Source organism: Equus przewalskii, chromosome 31 (assembly GCF_037783145.1).
Source record: "Equus przewalskii isolate Varuska chromosome 31, EquPr2, whole genome shotgun sequence".
Classification (NCBI taxonomy): Eukaryota; Metazoa; Chordata; class Mammalia; order Perissodactyla; family Equidae; genus Equus; species Equus przewalskii.
This window is the reverse complement of record NC_091861.1, coordinates 16,113,762-16,128,506: the sequence shown is the minus strand read 5'-3', so window position 1 is coordinate 16,128,506 and position 14,745 is coordinate 16,113,762. Positions and strand designations below refer to the sequence as shown.

General features: G+C 36.2%; 1 protein-coding gene across 1 annotated transcript in view; it reads right to left on the bottom strand.

The window, feature by feature from the left end:
* The window catches only part of USH2A (usherin), a 746,622-nt gene that overhangs the window by 486,061 nt on the left and 245,816 nt on the right, over window positions 1–14,745 (bottom strand). The window contains exon 21 of the mRNA XM_070602521.1: window positions 12,444–12,674. Coding sequence (XP_070458622.1) covers window positions 12,444–12,674 — 231 coding nt within the window. The remainder of the gene's footprint in view (window positions 1–12,443; window positions 12,675–14,745) is intronic.

Sequence of the window (14,745 nt, the reverse complement as noted above, 5' to 3'; positions counted from 1 at the left end):
GTCAGCCCTTCAAATCCATGAACATGGTTCTCTCTCCATTTATTTAGGTCTTCCTTTCTTTCTCTCAGTAATAGTAATATTTTGTAGTTTTCTTTTAGAGTTCTCGCGTTATCTTTTACTTGATTTGTTTCTAGATCTTTTATGTATTTTGGTACTATTATAAGTAATACGTTAAAAAGTTTCATTTTCCGCTTGTTTTTGGCTATTCGAGGGCAAGATTTGATTTCTACATATTGAGCTTTATCCAACATCTTTGCTAAATATTAAGTTGAAAGGTTTATATATTATTTTAATTTTCTATATATCTAATCATGTCATGTATAAATATACAGTTTATTTCTTCTTTGACGTTCTTAATATATTTAATGTGTTGTTGTGGTTTTTTTTTTTTTTTTTTGCTTTATTCCTCTGGCTAATACTTCCAGTACAATGTTGAATAAAAGTGATGATAGTGGACTTCCTTGTCCTGTTTCTGACTTCTGGGAGAAAGCATTCAATATTTCACTATTAGTAGTCCTTTATAAAAACACATTTATCAGGATGTTTCATTCTTAATTTGCTGAGAACTTTACCATGACTAGATATTATATTTTATCAAATGTATTTATGAAATCTAAATAATTTAGAAGACTTTATCTTTATTAGGTTAATATGGTGAATTACATAGATGTTTTGGTATTGTTTATTTTCTCTATTGTACTTCTTGTTTTCTATTTCATTGATTTTTGCTTTTGTTTTTATTACTTCCTCCTTTCAACTTTTGGGGGATGTCATTTGCTATTCTACTTTTTTCTGGTTTCTTCTTGAGTTGGAAGCTTAGATAATTAATTTTTAACTATTCCTTCTTCCCAATATAGGCAGTCAAATTTTTATACTTTAAGATAATGTCTATTACCATTTACTCCATCAGGGATGGAAATGAAATTCTATCTACTGAGGTCCTAATTTAGCCATTATTTCAGGTCTAGAATTCCTGTTCTAATATATTCCAGTTCTCTGTTTAAATTCTGCATTGCTTTTTGTATTTTCTTGACAATATTAATCATAATTATTTTAAAGTATATGTCTGGATATTATTTATATATGTATGTGCGTGTGTGTGTGCACGCGTGGGTATATATCCAATTTATCTGGATTACTTGAGGATCTATTTTGTTTTGTTAGGTCCTATTTCTTGGTATTCCTAGTAATTTCAGATTGAATACTAGACATTGTGTATTAAAAACATGTAGACTCTGGTTGATGTTATCTCCTTGCAGCCAATATTTAAACTATTTTGCTGGGCAGATAACTTTTATCCTATCAATAACTGAAATAGGTTGAGGTTTTACTTCAGGTTTTGGGAAGACTCGTCTATTTCTGGTTTGCTTTTACTGCTAGGATTTCAACTGAAAGCCTGGAATATTTATCAGGACCCGTCCTCCTTGGTAGGCCCTGAACTCTCATTCTTTGTCTTTCAAGACATGCTTTTTTATCCCAAAGACTATGCAATACAGGAATCAGCAAATAAAACAGAAGGAAAATGCAAGGATAAATAAAAGTCGTTCCTAAATGGCTTTCCTTATTTCTGGGATCTTGATTCCACAAGTTCTGGCAGCCTGGTGGTCCCAGTTAGTCAGTAATGTGTTTAAACAACCATATTTTTAAGAAATTTTATCGAGCTTCTGTTTTATTTTTTCTCAGCAGGAGGATTTTTTGATATGCCTCACAGCTGGAGCCAGCTCTGTCTCTCATAGCTGGAGACAGACATCACTTGTAATTATTTAATTACATGTTTGATGCATGACTTCACTGCAAGACTTTAAGTTCCCTAAGGTTAGGGACTGTACCTGCTTTGCTCAATATCCTTTCCAAAACACCAATCATAGCATCTGGCAAGTGGGGTGAAATTGAGAAAGATCCATATATGGACTGACTAAATGATTGAGTTCCTCCATTTAAAGGTGGATGTAAAAAGCAGAGCCAAAAGGCTTGAAAAACAGTTTTCAGAAAATAGAAGGGGAAACCTGGTGAGAATTATTTAGTTTCTTCACATGTTTAAAAGGATCTAATGGCACCATCATTGTTTAGGGGCACATAGGTTGGGGATTAAGAAAAGGTCTTGTTTTGAAAATTATTAGTAATCTTGAAGAAAGCATTTATAATAAAGAAATGGGAGAAAAAAAATGCAGGTGACAGATTGAGGGGTGATTGGTAGGTAAGAGAATTGACACATTGAGAGAGTCTTGTTTTTTAAGAAGACTGATTACGAGGAAAAGATAAGAAATAGAGTTAGATTTACAAGTGCAAGTTAAAATTTAAAGGTAGCTACTAGAAATACAGAAATGAAAGATAGACCATCTCACTCTCTAGGGAAAGAACAAAGGGAACTCAGAAAACAAATGTCAGAATTTCATAGATTGAGTAAAATGAAGTGAATTAGAGAGATATGTAGTAGAGAGAAGTTATCAAAGAGTATCATCAAGATTTATGTGGTTTAGGCACATAAAATATATGAATGAATGGAAAGGCACATAATTCAAAATCCTGAATTAAAAAATGGCAGCCATAAATGCATATATACTAATGACTACTAAGAAATTTGGTGCTAATCCTTTATGGTTATTTATGCATTGAGACCTGACCATAATCCATTTTAGAGATGAAGAGACTGAGCTACAGAGAGAGGAAGTGACTCATGCAAAGCTGCGTGCCAGCATGTTGGGGAGCCAGATTTGAAACATCAGGAGTCTGACTCCAGAAACTGCATTCTACCGCAGCCATTGCTGCCTTCCTTCTCAACCAGAACACCGACATCAATACCTCCATTGCCCTTGAAATAGAATTCAATCAGTTTGATGCTGTTAATCCATCCATAGCATTGATCACTGTTGTTTATAAAGCACTTTCAAGATTAAAAGTGCTTTTTATTGTACTATATATGTTTATTATGACTGTCATCTTAAACCTATTGCAATAAGCCCTAATGATATGTATAGGTAAAAGTGTCAAAATATTCATTAACCTCAAAATCTAATAAGCCTAAGGAGATCCTGTATCTAAGAGATGTGGAACACCTAGTTTCCAACAACACAGTGTGAGAGCTACGGTAGGGCAGAAAGCAACTCTTGATACAGAACTCTAGGTGTATCAACTGACATACAAGCGACTTCACCTGCAACTAAGGGCCATTAATAATAATTTTTGCCTCTAGTACTATATAGCTTAAAAAATACTTTCTTATGCATCTTAGGCCAATAGAGACCAAACAAATTGAGCTATCCCTCTAAGCTATCAATACTTCCAAAAAGATAGCTTTCAAAATTATGTAATATATTCTACTGCAAAGCAAATCTCATCATTAAGTAATTCTTAGAGCTAAGCAATCTTCCGTATGGACTTTCTTTTTTCTATCTAACCAACTCATTTGGTTAACGCTTTATTCCACAAACATTAATTGAACATCTAGTATGGGTCCTATGCTGTGCAAGACACAAAAGTTATAACTGAAGAAAATAGTCAGAATTTCAGTCTACTTGGCACATAGATAAGTGAATAAGCAATTTCAATAGAATGTGGTAAGAGTTAAAATAGAGAACTTCTTGTTTTTTGTGGTGGTACATAGAAGAGACCCCTCACCTAGATTTGGCTTGGGTCGGAGGAGGTTGTTGGGAGGCTATTTAGAGAAATGACTCAGCTAACACTTCGATGATAAGTAGGACTTAGCCAGGTGAAAGGAAAAATAAGCACTTGTAAGTAAAGGAGGCCATTCCAGGCAAGGGCATCAATGTGTTCAAAGACCTGGGCATCTAAGAGAGTGTGGTACATGCAAGCAGCCGGGACTGAAAGATGGCCATAGAGGAAAAGATGGCCATAGAGCTGGAGACTAAACCAAGAGATATGTGGATGGAGATTTGAGGCTGAAAAGTAAGCATGTAAGCAGAAAAGAGTTCATGCAGGGCATCTCTATGGAAAAGTCTTGAAAGATTTTAAGGAAGAGAATGATAAGAAAGATTATTAGTTTGAAAAATAACCTGGAAAAGAGTAAATCTGTTGATATAAAGACCCACAACACAGACCTGGACTAGGGAGTAGCTTTAGGACCAGTTGAGGGTTCTAAGAGATGTATCTGAGGGAGAATGGACAAGGAATAACAATTGATGGAATGTGAGGGAGTGAGAAGTAGCATTCCAGGACTCTTCCCAGGTTTCTGTCTCAGGCGATCAGCAATATTCCTTTGGTAAACACTGTGGTAAACACAGAAGAAGGAATAGGTTTCAAAGGAGGAAAGTGAAGGGAAGAGAAGGCGAGAAAGAGGTATCTACATTCTTTTTCAATTCTCTGCCTGTTTGGAGGGAGGATCATAAAACCATTCATTCCCATACATTTCCCATAAGCCCTTATCTCTCTTTTATGAAATTCACTTAGCACCCCTTTTGTTTGTGAGGATGACAAAGCACCATTGCCCAAGATGATTCAGACAATGGGAATATCTAAGCAGGTGCTTCTCCCCTCTCATTCCTCCTCCTGACTCTCTTTTGAAGTTGCACTTGAGGTCAAAGAATTTCCCAACTGAGACAGCTCCTCCTCCTTCTTGACTCTCTAAACAAAAGCCCAAGGGCTATGTTTGTGAGCTTCCTTCAATGCATGGACTTTAAATGTGGTCTGCATAATATTACTTGAAATTTCCCACTTAAGTGGAACTGTCAGTGCATGATCTTATGAAGCATTTCTTCAGACCACTAGAACTCAGTTTTGAAAGAAATGGCATTTTGACAAGGATATTACTGGAATCCTTTCTATCTGAGTAGAGATGAAATTATTATTTTTTTGTATGAGGAAGATTGGCCCTGAGCTAACATCTGCTGCCAATCTTCCTCTTTTTGCTTAAGCAAGATTGTTGCTGAGCGAACACCTGTGCCAATCATTCTCTATTTTATATGTGGGATGCCACCACAGCATGGCTTGATGAGTGGTGTGTAGGTCTGCTCCCAGGATCTGAACCTGCGAATCCTGGGCGGCTGAAGCAGAGTGTGTGAACTTAACTACTATGACACCAGGCTGGCCCTGAAACGAAATTAACCTCAATCTATACTCTTCTATGAGTCTATATGAGGATAAATATAGTTTATATTTATCCTAACTGATATAAAATAACTATAACTATACATCTTTAAATATTTGTAATTAATTTTTTTCCAAGAAGATATGTACAAAATAGTTCACTTTATTAAATCAAAAAGCAATCACCTTCATAGGTGCTAGTTTTGCTGTCACTGTTGACCATTATGATTCTTTTTCTGCTCAAAGTTCCTTTTTCTACTCATTTAAGTTGGATGAAAAGGGAACTAAAACTAATCTGTGTGATATTGACACAGAATGACATTAAGAGATGGAAAAACAGTTTCCTTGAGCAATGTAGCCTGAGAGAAGATTCCAAAATAGCCAACATACTGTAAGAAAAAGACACTGGAAAATTTAAGGAGGTAAATTTGAGACTGCATAGAAAACCTGGGAATATGTTGGAGAGCGTGCATTTGGGAATGTGGCATGCATGTGTGAGAACACACGTGCAATGTGTATATCAGACGACAATACATGTTTGATCATAAAAGAGATGGAAAGAATGTATTTAAGCTGATTAAAAGAAAATCAGCAGCTAACAAAAGCAATTTGTTCCAGTGAAAATGTTATTCTATTGTATTGGCATGGTCAATGTTGGCTTGGCTTGGTGGTGACATAAATCCCTGTTGAACAAGCTAGATGCTGTTTCAAGATTTTTTCATTTATCAAGCATTACTATCTCCTTCGTTGTGTTGATTTCTCTCCTGTTTCTTTTATCCTAGCTACCCTCTACTCATCTTTAGGCCTCCTGGCATTAGGACAGAAGAAAGAAAATGTGTTGTTAATGGTGAAATTACATATTAGTTTTAAGAACTAGAATTAGACTCTAGATGAAGGATAGGCAATCTACCAATCTTTGCCCACTTTTGTAAATAAAGTTTTGTCGGAACATGGCCACCCTTATTTGTTTACATATTGCCAATGGTTGCTTTCATGCTACCATGATGGGGCTGAGTAGTTGCGACAAAGATTTCATGACCCACAAAGTCAAAAATACTTATTGTCTGGACTTTTACAGGAGAATTTTGTGAGCCCCTGCTCTAGATTGACTGTGTGAGAAGTTAAAAAAAAAACAAAAGGAAAGATTCTGGGTTCAAAGGCAAATTTGTAATTTTACTAATTTTGACCCCCTCAGCAATAGCGAACTGGTATAAAAGTTTTGGTTAAAGAAAAAGTCATGTGTTGAAATGATTCTTTTGTGTAATCCGAGATAAAATTCCAACGTGAAACTGAATTTCCTCCCAGACTGACCCTACCATTAACGTTTCAAACACGAGGTGACATTATAAAAATGTGCTTCAGAGTGAGTCACTTTAAAGAGGCAAAATAAACTGGACTTTATGTGGATTTGGTGAATGGGGAAAAATATGGTTCCTCTCCCATTCATTGAATTCACGTGAAAGTATTTTCTAGAACTTACTTGTTATGTCTCTATCAAAAGCACTAAAAACTAAATAATCTTAACACAGACTTTATAACATCCCTAGTTTACCATGGAGGTTAGTTTGACTTCTGTTATTCTAAGAAGATATGCATTTGGATCCTTGTTCTTCTCAGACCATAAAGATGAGCTCAACCGACATTCGCATCTCTTCTGATTCTGTCGCAATTCTGTCCTGTCGTTGCCCAAGAGCCACTTCATTCCTTTGCTCCCAAGTCATGTCCTTATTCTTGCCTTTAACTTTCTATATCATTACTACCTGTGTGTTAAACTGCTAGGCCACATAGTCGATTAATATATTTGTTTTTCAATAACTATGGCTGAAATCTAACATCAAAGGTTAAATAAAATTTGTGGTTTAAATCTGCTTTGAAGTGACGCAGTGCTTTTTAAGCTCTTTCTAGCAAAATTGCTTGCTCCCGGTCAGAGGAAAACAAATACTGAGACACCAAGGGTGTTGAAGGTCAGAATTAATATGCTTTTACTAATTAGCGTATCTGAAGAAGTTCGTCCTACTTGTACCTTCACTATTACTGCTTATAATCAGCTTTCCTTTAATGAAGTGCTTAAATGTCCCAGTTCACTAAAAATAATAAATAATAATAAGCCTAAATAGTGTACAGTACAAAATATAAAATATACGCTTTTAAAGCATATTGATTTAGAGTGTTGCATTTCTCTTTCCATAAGTCGGTAATTAATTGTATCTCTGGATCCTAAAGCATTTTAGTTTAGCCACTTCAGGGAGGGCAAATACTAGGAGACAAAAATGTATGACAATCACTTAGTGTCCTTGAACAGCATTATTATGAGAAAGTGTACAGAGTTTTCATCTGCAAGATATCCAACATCAGTAATCACATTTCTCGTGAATACAAATAAAAGGGAATTACATCCAGGTGCACATGTGCGCTCATTTCCCCAGTGGTTTCCTACAAAGATCTCCCCAAAGGCAGTACCTGATTTCTGGACAGGGTCACCTGGAAAGGCAGTTTAAAAGGCTGGTGTGATTGGCATCCGGATGCTACAATAGGCAAACCATCCCCCAAATGATCATGGACCTGTTTTCACTAATAGGAAAAAAAGGGACAAGGAGAGAGAGGGTCACCTTTGGAATGCCAATCTGAGCAGTACTTGAGTTTGCTGTTTTTCCCAGGTTCCGTTTGGATGACTAGCATTACGTGGAAAGGACTAAATTCTCTGTGTAAGTCAAGTGGATTTACTCGGCATTCCTGAAAAAAATGAGCATGTTCTTTTCTCCAAAGACACAATGACATCCACTTCCACAAGTGGAAGGGAGGGACATTTTATTTGCTATTTCTATTTTAGAAAGAGAAAGTACTGTTAACCCCATATAACCAGGAGACTCTTTCACCACGAGTATTTACGTGATTTTCTAGTTACAAGATCATGAAATTGTGTTGAATTTGCTGCTTCTTGACACCCTCTGATATAACCCGAGAACTGAATATCCATTTTACATTGAGTAATTCTCCCTATATCTCTTAAGTTATCCCCATAAATTAACTTATCCCCATAAATGCTTCAGATCAGCAGAGAAAAAGTAAATTTATGTTCATCTTAAATTGAGAATGTAATATTATATGAAAGAATCATAACCAAACAATTTATTTAAAAATCTAGGTGTTTTTAAACTCACGGATTTCTTGGTAATAAGCTCTATTTTGAATTTTTTCACCTACTTAAATATTCCTTATTCATTGATTTGGAATTTTAGCAGTTAGAGGCATTGGTCATCTAGTACAATCCTCAAGTTAATAGACAAACATGATTAGACCCACGGCAAAGTAGTTTATCCCATATCTCAATACTAGGTAGATTAACTATTTTCAACAATGTAATTAAATATCACATTTTAACACAGAAATTGCATATTACTCATACCCCAGATATAACATTTAGGTAAACAGATCTTGTATGTTTAGCAGCAGGTGAATTAATAGAGTGTTGATTTTATAAATTGCAGACGACTCTTAGAAAAGCTCCTGTCTCATAGTAGGCACTTAATAAATATTTGTTAAATGAGGGATAGCTAATAACTAATGTTTAATGACTCTTAAGTAATCTGTGTGGCAGACACCATGCAAAGCTCATTAGGCTGGCTATCTCCTTTAATCCCCACCTACCTGCTCAATATCAATATTGTAAGTAGTATTATTATGCCAATTTTAAAGAAAGGGACAAAAATGATTAAGTGGTTTGCCTAACTACCTTTAGCTAGTAAATAATGGGGCGTGGTGCTGAAACTTAGTCTGCTCCCAAAGCCCTCGCTCTTAATCGTATAGAAATGTAAGAGTTAACACATGGTCTTAAATTTATACTAGGATGTAAATGACTGATAATATACCCTTTCTGGATATTAGATTTTTGAAAGAATACTTGTATCAGATAGGAAAAGTGACCAAAAATAGGTCCTAAACAAGATTCATCTGGTTAATTTTTCAGCCCAAAGGTAGATTTTGACGGAGTTCATTTATAATACTAAGCTTAATAATTTACAACATTAAGCAACATGTTAGGACATATATTCATACATTTGAATTCTTTTCATTTTATCATATGAGGTAAAAATATATTAAGCAAATATGAAAGAGTTATAGGAAAGATTCCTTTCTCAAACTACAGTAATAAGATAGTTTATACCAAGACTTTAAACATGTCGCTCATGACCATGGAACATGCTATGAATGTATCTAAAAATCCTGTCATTGATGGGTGAATCTGACTTTTTTTCACATATAAAATATGTATAATAATACACATCACCGTATATTTGTTTTTGAGCGTTATTTGATATCTCCATTCATATTTCAGGAATCATTTTAGTTAGAGTGTGAGATTTTGAAATGAATAATTCAAAATAAAAGACATCTTAGTTCTCCTTATAATCATTCAGTTCTTAAATATAATTCATCATTTTAGATTTCCAGGATTTGCTCATGAAATTTGCCTCAGCATACAAAAACTGTGTGAAATATGGAGGAGTGTGAGTTGAAAGCACTACTGGACCCACAGCACTTCAGCCCATTTAAAATAACTTCATTCTTGGGGCTGGCCCCATGGCCTAGTGGTTAAATTCCACATGCTCCACTTTGGCAGCCCAGGTTCAATTCTTGGGCATGGACCTACACCACTCATCAGTGGCCATGCTGTGACAGTGACCCACATACAAAATAGAGGAAGACTGGCATAGATATTAGCTCAGGGCCAATCTTCCTTGGCAAGATAATAATAATAATAATAATAATAATAATAATAATAATTCCATTCAGATATTAAACATCTAGCTTCTAGTAACACTCTGGAATTAATTGCTATGGAAAAAGAACCCTGATCCAGAGATGTCTTTGGGAATATAAATAAGTAAATAATGCCAACACTATTTACTGTTTGTTACCTGAAAAGCTAACAACTAAAAGACAAATCCAAAAAGTTTTGCAGTTTGCTAAAGAACATTTGGGTGACAATGATTTCACTTCCCATCCTCGTTTATTACTTTAAGATACTTCTGAGTCCACAAAGAACTATCCACTTGTGCTCCTCTCCCTCCATGGCAAAGTACCAGCTTTGGAACCAGAAGCCTCCAATTCACATTGTAACCCTGGAAGTCAGTAGCTGTGGTACCTTGGGGAAGCCACTTATTGGAGCCTCATTTCCTCGTGTACTATGATGGCAAAAATACCTACCTTACAGGGTCATAGAGGAATTGAATGAGAGAATATATAAGTAAAACAAATGCAAGATGCTAATTACATACTTACCTCTCTACTTAGGAAGATGCAAGTTTAAGGAAAGCTATTGAGTTGGTTTTGTAAACTTGTCCTCACTTATTAATTGGGTCAATTAATCGGGTCAATCCAACTGGTCATGGCCCAGTTCAATAAAGTTATTCAACCAAACCTGACAATTGAGCCAAAGGATCAAACCCATCACTTGATGTAGACCCAGTTACATTAAACATTAACAGAGCCTTAAAAGTAAGGAGCAACTAACTAATAAAAAGGAACCAGTAACGCCCAGAATGTGCCTGAATGCAGTAGAACTTCTTCTCCAGGAATCCCCAAAGCTCCAGAGAGCAGTTCAAGCCAAAACTGCGAACTCCCTGCCTTGTCCTTCAAATGATGTGAACTCTGAACACATTTTCTGTGCAGCTGGAGGCTTTGTTACAGACAGAAGGATCTTGCTTAGCGAGGCCGGTGTTTACAGCCTAACTTTTTTAAAGGGGAATTTGGAAAACTTCCCAGACACTACATCTGCCCCTGGCCTTGCACCTCAGAGTATAAGGCCGGCTAGGGAGACAGCGCAGACGACTAAATTTATTAACGGTGGACGGGCCACTCTATCTTTCACTGCAACAACAGTAGGTGATCCCATCAGAAATCTGTCTCCTGGCTAGCCAGCAAATCCGAGCTGCCACACTCGCAGCCGCTCTACCCAAATGAAGGGAAACGAATGTTGTTTCCTTGCAGAAACACATCAGAAGCCAAATGCTGGACCAGGAAGGCAGTTGCTATTTCCATTTGAGAAAAAGTCTTTTACTTTCCATAGGTTCTTTCCCAGGTACCTATTTTTGCTTTTCTCTCCTTTCTTTGATAATTACAATTATAAAGAAGAAGTTGAACATTTTAGGAGAGCTCAGTATTGAATTTCTAATACTCCAGGAGGATTTTGATGTATTAGGCCAGGAGTTAAGCACATATTAATCTCAATACATCCCAGCTAGCACATAATCATGATTCATTACAAATGTACATCAGTAGCCAGCCTCACTTAAAAGCAAACTATTTACTATTTTACGTTAAAAATAAAAGTGATATTTGAGCTACCTTTTACAGCTCAAATTCCATTTCATTGTCCTCAAGACATGCAACATTTTAAAGATGAGCTACTTACTCCAAAAAGATTTTCTCATGGATTAAATTAATATCATTATGAGATTATGGAATAATATAGATCTTAAACTTTGTAAATTAAAAAAAAATTGGGAAAATGAGGTATATACCATAAATAGTTTTACATATCTATAGTGAAATAGTGTTAAAAACTGTAATTCATAGAGGTATCAGCACTTCTAGAATATTCTAGTACCAGTAAGAACAGGAGTTAAGTGAGGCAACTAAGGCAGGTCATGCAAGTGAGGGTCAGATCCTGTCTTTAAAACTTTGATACTGTAAGGGGGATTTTTGGGCAATGATTTTCACTTTTAAAAATATTGTATTAAAATATTATTTCTGTGGATTCTTAAGTCTTTTGGTGCCTTTAAATTTTTGTGCCTGAAGCAAGTGTCTCACTTTAGTTCTGACCCATAGAATGTACATTTTCCCAGAAATTCATTTTTCCCATAATGCTTTCCACAGAACATGGGGTATTAACAGTAGTTACATTAAAAAAATAACAAATTGATCTCAAATAAGCGTTAGGAATACTTAGCTAAACAAAGTTGATTAGCTTTCTTATCACTCGGTTTAGATGCTTTAGTAACCTGAAGTGTATTGAGCATCTCCGACAACACGGGGCGTTTCTCAAACTGACTTGCCCAACGAACTCTCTTTTTTCACAAAGCAAGTAAAATACGCTGAGGGACACATTCTGGGAAAGTGTCTGAGAGCCATTCCAGCACATGTTTTCATCCAATAAAGCTGCCTTTCCACATCTATTGTTTTCTTTTTCTTTTCTTTCCTCCACTTACCCCACTTTTTTTTCCCAGAATACTAAAAAGATGGGCATGTTGACACAATCAGGCTAAAGTTACAGAAGAGCTGAATTAGTATTTCTATAAATAGGTATAGTAAAAATTCATTGTAAGGAGATATCAGAATAATAGAACACACGTTGGGGCTTAGTGGCTCTTAAATATAATGATGTCAAACACACTTACCGGTAAAGTCTGTATTGACTGGGTGAGTGGAGCTGGGGAATTTATAATATCCATTTCCTGTGAAACGAATGCCTTTCATCATCTTGGCCCTTGGAGCTGGTAGAGATGACTCTCTCCTTTCTAGCTGGTATACAGGAGAAGGTCCATTCAGTTCTTCAGGTTCAAGCCACGTAAGATGGATGGCTGTGCTGTTCATTCCCTCAACCAGAGGAGGCCTCAGTTGGGCTGGTGCTAAATATCAGAAAACAGTTGTTACATTCGAGAATTGGGTTTCTATCTCTAGACACAGATATTCACACATATGTACACAGGCACCTGTGTATATCACACAAAAATCAAATAAGTTGTGGTCTCAGGTATTTATGTAGTTCTAGGAACTGAAAACACTGGATAGAGTTTATCTTAAATGTGACTAAGCAAAAGTTAAATGACTAACAAATACTTAACACAAAACTTTTATGAGTAAACAAAATTTTTTCTTGCTAAATAATAGACATTATATATTATAGCCTGTTGGTGCCCCACTCAGATTCTCTTTACCAAGCATGTGACTAAATGCTCCAGCTTCCGTGCCTATTGGTCTCTATTGGCTCATGGCTGCCCCCTTTTCTGGAGAATTCCCCTTGCTGGAGTGGGAGCTACCTCACCCAGGACCTGGAAGATTGCTCATGAAATCTGCAGCCAGTGATTCCTGATCACAAAGGGCAGAGCCTCTTATCTTCATGTGGCATCGGCTCACAGCTGCAAGTCACAGAGGCCAAGCAGGTGAAGAACATTATTGAAATGGGTTAGTTGGGAAGAAAAGAGGCAGTGTGGGAAGAAGAACTGGGTGGGGGTAAATGATCACTATTTGTGCCAGCCAATGGATGACATAGAAACAATGACCTACAGTTGCCAAATCCTTTACTTGGTTTAAAAAAAAAAAAGTCATTTTATGTGGAATTTTCTGATTTTTTTTTTTGAAGGGGGAATTCACCCTGAGCTAACATCTGTGCCAATCTTCCTGTATTTTGTACATGGGTCACTGCCACAGCATGGCTGATGAGCGGTGTAGGTCTGTACCCGGGATCCAAAATTGTGAACCCAGGTCGCCAAAGCAGAGCGCACCAAACTTAACCACTAAGCCATGGGGCCAGGCCCCATAATGTTCTGATTTTTGAAGCTTAGTAACTGGCTTAAATTAAAACAAATAAATAGCAAACACCATTCCAAATGGTTTTGGAGGCTCCTAGGATACCCCAGGACTAACAGATTGAGATTTTCCCTATAATCTACCAGAATGGGGATCAGAATAATAACTGAATTATGAAAAATGAGTTCTGTTTTGGTTTCTTTTCCTTAAACAGTGGAGTTTGTAGGCTGACATTCATATCCACTCTAATTGTGTCAGCTAGATTTGAGAGGTGAAAGAGAAGAAAGAAATAAATGTCATAATGCCCAAGCCTATTTGGCCCAAACAAAGGCCACGGACTTTTAATTTATACTTTTGTTAACACAGCTTTATGCAGACACAAAGTCTTTGCCCATTTCAATAAACACAAATTAAAATGATGTGAATACAAGAATTGATCTCCTTAAACCATGAGAGGAAATTCACCTTAAAATAGCTTAGAACAATTACTATTCATCACTTTCTAGAAAGCTTGGCCAGCTTTCCAAAAGAAACAATTAATTGTGATTCTATTTTAATTTTTAGTAAAGAAGAGAGGGCATAGAGCAAAAAGTACATCAACTTAAAAAGATAATTAATAATTCTGTTCATCTTCTGCCACAAAAATATCACGTGATATTTTTATTTTTATATATGTATGAATCTGTAAATTTTATGCATCATTTCCCTTAGTAGTCCTTGCCCAAAATTAGCTAAATGGTGGGTTCTCAAAGATTTTATTCTACGAGCTATGATCTGTCTTCAAAATAACCCAAAACAAAATAGAAAGCTAAGCCATCCAGAAATTTCTTATCCCACTAAGTTTCTCTTTGGAGTTTGGAGTTTCATCTTTGTATTAAAATTTCAGCAGGTCATTATTGGCTATGAGCTTAACTGGAGGAGGGCTGTCAAAGATTTTTGAGTCCTGGGCTCTGGCAAGCAATGGAGGATTAATTACAGCATTTTTCATTGTCTAAAGTTTGCTACCTACGAGCACAAAAAAGGAATTTTTGAGCTCTTCTGTTATGTTTTCTGTTTTCCACTTGAGATTCCCTGGTGTTCTGGGACACGAGGACCAGAACTTTTCAGTTTGGAAAATACCGTCTATTCTAGTGCTAGCCAATAGAACTTTTTCTAATATCAAAATGTTCC